This window comes from Anarrhichthys ocellatus, unplaced genomic scaffold (genome assembly GCF_004355925.1).
Source record: "Anarrhichthys ocellatus isolate YVR2014 unplaced genomic scaffold, GSC_Weel_1.0 scaffold62, whole genome shotgun sequence".
Taxonomy (NCBI): domain Eukaryota; kingdom Metazoa; phylum Chordata; class Actinopteri; order Perciformes; family Anarhichadidae; genus Anarrhichthys; species Anarrhichthys ocellatus.
The window spans coordinates 10,788-15,642 of NW_022280092.1; the positions used below are offsets into that span (position 1 = coordinate 10,788).

At 43.0% G+C, this 4,855-nt stretch overlaps 1 protein-coding gene across 6 annotated transcripts in view; it reads left to right on the plus strand.

The window, feature by feature from the left end:
- The window catches only part of sun1b (Sad1 and UNC84 domain containing 1b), a 25,094-nt gene that overhangs the window by 4,264 nt on the left and 15,975 nt on the right, over window positions 1-4,855 (plus strand). For 2 of the 6 annotated variants that reach the window (XM_031872110.1, XM_031872112.1), the window contains exons 1-2: window positions 7-1,173; window positions 1,588-1,685. The exons of 2 other annotated variants lie outside the window; for them this stretch is intronic. In XM_031872110.1, the coding sequence (XP_031727970.1) occupies window positions 1,162-1,173; window positions 1,588-1,685 (110 nt within the window). In that variant the 5' untranslated portion in view covers window positions 7-1,161. Of the gene's footprint in view, window positions 1-6; window positions 1,174-1,587; window positions 1,686-4,855 lie in introns of those variants that run through there. 2 more of the 6 variants (XM_031872111.1, XM_031872114.1) reach the window with 2 other exon arrangements.

Consider the following 4,855-nt stretch of genomic DNA (forward strand, 5'->3'; position numbering starts at 1 on the left):
GTGTGTGTGTGTGTGTGTGTGTGTGTGTGTGTGTGTGTGTGTGTGTGGGATGAATGCATGTTTGTTATTGTTGAACCTGTCTCCTAAATGATGAGCTCAAGGATTAAATTATGTCACACTTGTGAATAGATTTAGTCATATAAGAATAGAAACCGCAGATATTGCTTTTTTATTAAGAACACCATACTCTCCCTTATCCTCGGTTCTGCAGTTGTTGCACTGTAGGAGCCGTCTGGTGTATAACTTTGGTTTGCCCACAGTAAGCGCTGGCATCATGATTCATTGCGCCAGTTGTCGAGTCAAAATAAAACTAATCCCAGCTGAATTAAAATAGTCCCCTTGGCTTTTGGATATTTGTTTCTGTTTATCCGTCTTTTCGGCTTGGAGACTTGGACGCAGATTTGAAACATGATTAAGATTATGGGTTGAGGATTTTAGGGAAAAGGCCATCTGTTTTATTTGTCGCTTCGTTTCTGCATTATCAGATGTTTGGAGTAGGAGTTCCCTTCTTGCTCAGGATATGGGTGGAGCGATATACAGCATGGTTGAGCTTGTTATGACCAGAAATGCTGATTCAAACAGTCACACACAGTTATCGTAATCTTTTTGTTGGATAGAGCAAGGGTTAAAACCTTTTGTATAAACTGTCAAGTCATCTAAGTTTTGCCTGGATATGCTCTGCAGTTTTGGCTGACAGCATACACACAGTTGCCAGTTTATTAGACACACCTTGCTAAAACTAATTCACTCTAATACAACAGTCCAATAAATCTTCCCTGCACTCTTGTATTGGACTGCATTCGTTTCAGCTAATGTGCACCAATGAACTGGCAGCCGAGTGTATTATGGGAACAGTATTTGCACAGCTAGTTTCCGTAAAGACAGGTTCCCTATGAGAAGCCCTCGGAGCAGTTATTTCCCGCCCATTGCCTAAAATCCAGCCCCACCCCTTGCTGTTTCATAATACCGCTGATTCTCTTGTGTGGAGCTTACCCGAGCAGTCACTGTAGAAGTAGCTGCCCCGGTGAGGAGTCTACTTAATACAACTGGAGCGAGGATCGTTGTTGTCCCGTCTGTGCCAGCCATTCCTGTCAGTTGTCGACCGGAGGAGAAGAGACGAGTCATTCATTACAGCTTCGTCAACAGCCAGCCAGAGCCAACATGCAGGAAGAGGTTGGCCAATGCTCGTCCACTGTCCGAACCACAGTAGCGTTGTTGTTGTGTTCCTGAGGAAAAGGAATGTCCAGCAGCTCTCATTAGGGCCTGCTGGACTTTCTGACACGTTTGCACAGCGTAGCGTTAACCAATGGTTGTGATTGTTGGAGAGCAGCCCAGTGAACAGCGCTGTATTGTATTTAATGTGTAGATGCGGTTCTGAATCCATTTTTTTTTTAAAGACGGTTACACAGTAGCAGATCTTGAGCTCATTAGCAAAACTAAGTTGTGTGCAAGAGTCAGGCTGAACATGGCAATGCATGCGTTTTTGTGAGTGTGTACGTTTGGTTTGTTTTTGCTTGTTGTTATCCCCCCCAAGCCATGTCCGATTTGGCTTAAAGAGTCCTGTCCCTTGCATCCTGATTCTTGCAGCCTAAACAAAGAAGAATGACCATGGATTTTTCACAACTGCACACATACACGCCGCCACAGTGTGCTCCCGAAAACACCGGCTATACCTACTCTCTCAGGTGAGACCTCAGTGCTGTGCTGCACTACGCTGGTTACAGCATCAAACAGTCAGGCCTGTGGCATTTCAGTTTAATTTGTGACTCCAGGTAGAATGAATTCAGAATATCAACCAGCTGCTATGTTCCATTTGTCTTGTTTTTCTCTAAAAATGATGCTATGAAAATCTCAGGTCTTGAACTTTTTTGATATAAGAACGAATCTACCAGCACAGATTCCTACATTTGAATAATCAAATATATTCAGTAGTTCATAAGAATTCAGCAGTTTAAAAGAAAAAAAACAAAACATAAACAAGCAAAGATTAGAGAAAAGCTTGAAAACCCCATTTTGCTTGGGAACCACTGAACACCACTAGTTTATGCTAGTCGTCTCAAGTGTATGTTGTTTTTAGGAAGCAGCTTGTTTTGATAGTCCAGCCCTGTTTCCCAGTTAGATTGGAAATTGATTACAATTACAGTATGACATGTTTAAATGTATTTACGTTGTTGCTTTTTAACTTGCAGAGGTTTTGTGAGGTTGGCTCTTTTTCTTTTTTCTTTGGAAATCCTGTGGTTTTGATGACTCAGCCTCATGATTCAGTTGGTGTGTGTTTGTATGCTTAGTGGTGAATTTGAGGGCCTTGCACAGGGTAAAAACAGAGCATGCACTCAGATCTCTCTGTACTTACTTTTACTATAATGTAGATTCAAGGTGCCAACTTCACCTTTTTTTACCTTTTGAGAAGTTAAAGGCAGCACAGTCAGTTTTGTATACCTGGTACGTACCACTCCTGTAACACCAACCTCTCCCGTCGCGCTACTCATCCATGCATTGTTTCTTGGGCTCCTCATCACAGCTCAGGTATGTGTGGTTCGGCACTTCACTAGGAAGGTCTGTGCATGTGGAGGAATGCTGCTGTCTAAACGGAGACAGGGTGTGTAGTGCAAGGAATGAAATATCACCTTGCCCCATGCTTAACTCACTTTCTGACTTTGGGGAATTTACGAGTTATTGCATGACTTTTGGGAGTCGAGGCCTCCCATTATTTAAATGAGTGTCTTGTGAAAAAAATCCATTCTGAGCAAAGACCTCATTAGACTTCCAGGTGTGTCTTGCAGAATTACAGAGCACATTGTGAAAACTGTTGCATTCCAAGTCTTTTGCCTGTTACGTGATTTCATGTTGATATGTAGAATAGCTGGTATGTTATATCGTGACATAACTGGCAAAAGAAACCCTTAATAACATCCTCGTGATTTCAGGTCAGCTTTGTCGCACGCTCAGTGCACACCAGTAACGTGAAAACTAGTCTTATGAGTCACACTGTGGAGACTGAAACTGTGTAGACTGAAAAGCTGAAACAAGCTAATCATGTTCCTTTGAACACGAGAAGCTATTAATGAACCTCACGGTCACAGCCGTGGCCCTGATCCCAGGATTAGACTAATAGTTTATGCTTCTTGACTAGCTAGTTGTTGGATCTGTGGATTTGAATGGCCTGTGTGTGTGTGTGTGTGTGTGCTGCAGCTGAGCGTTTCAGTGATTCTCAGCTCTCGAGAAACAAATTTAATGAAATGTAAATCATCCAACTGAAGTCGTTTAGTCGCACGTCTTTGTCTCCGCCTCTAAGCAAATAGCAGCACAGCCAGAAAGTAAATGCTGTATTTGCTGCTTTTTTTTTTGTTGATTGTGTTCAGATGTTAGCGTCTGTACGTGTCTGTGGCCCACAGTGAATACAAGAGAGCAGTTCAAAGACCGACAGAGTCAGGTGACAGAGACCGTTGGCCCATCTGTTGCCAAAACTCAAAAGGGCAGTGACAAGCCATTGAATGGTCCAAGAGAGAGTGAGAGGAGGCCACCCAATCACGCTCCGTTTCCATCCATGTATAGAGAAAGACCATTACAGCTTGGACCACCAACCGTGTGTTGATTTCATTGATATTGTAAATACAGTGAGGGAAACACTCTTATTAACAGATTTATAACCCAACAAGGTTCAGTGAATTTGGAGGCTTCTTTCTACTCTCACTTCCTCACACTCTCCTCTTTACTGGACAGATTCAGTGATTTCAATTAGAGAGATTGTAATCCTGTTTGATCATTATCTGTGTCATATTGAAGACATGAAGATGTTTTGTGCACTGAGGGACTTGAAAAAGAACGACAATGCCTTGAAGCTAACTTTGAATTCACGTCTTTAGAGAATTCACATACATTTGGAAAGCATTTAATTTTGAGGGGCTCTTTTTTACGTGCATTTCTTGCATTTAAAATAATCGATAAAGCTTTGTGATTTGCATCCCGGCTGGAAAGTGGTTCAATGGTTCTTTACACTCTGTCGTTTGAGCTGTTTTAACTGTTGGAAGGCACAGTCTGTCTGTCTTCCATCTCCTCACTAAAAGCAGGTGTGTGTGTGTGCTGTGTATGGACGCGCACAGACAGACGATTCATATTTTATGATGGTGAAAGTGGGTCAGGGGGGTTGGCGTGTTTTATAGTAAGTGACAATAGTAAGCAGCAGCAGTGATTGAGTCATCTGATTCTGGATGTGGTCGTCTGGGAAGAGCAGCAGCAGCTGATAACTGATGATAAAGATAAAACATTGTTTGAGAGATAAGCGGTAGAAAACTTACAAACTCAACCTCCCATCCTCTAAATCTGAGAGAGAGCATATAAAATACAGTTGGAGCTTTCTCTTTTGTGAACCTCGCTCTACAGCACGAGGTTCAGGGATGCCAGTTGGACAGGCGCTGTTCACGCTGCTGTCACAGTTGTTCTGACATCTGGTCTGAGTGTATTTTCAGTTCGCGCAACACTAGTCGAGTGTTGCACAAAGCAAATGACAGCAGCTGGAGCCAAACTGTGCCATAGTCGCTCCTTTTTGGTGGCCAAGCCAACGACAACAAAGACTTTTCTTTAACTGGTCCTGCTTTTCAAACCGTCACTCCTCCAATGAACCGATCCATGGCGAATTGTAAAAGCCGAACATGTCTCCTCGCTTGCATGAAGCATACCTACGTGGAGGTGTTTTTAGGCGTCGAAGCATTCGTGTTTCTGTATCAGCCAGGCTTGTGTTCGTTTGTGTCGCAGCATCTGTCTGTCTGAAATGCTAACAGCAGCCTCTGCTACTGATCAGTCTCTCTCTCTCTCTCTCTCTCTCTCTCTCTCTCTCTCTCTCTCTCTCTCTCTC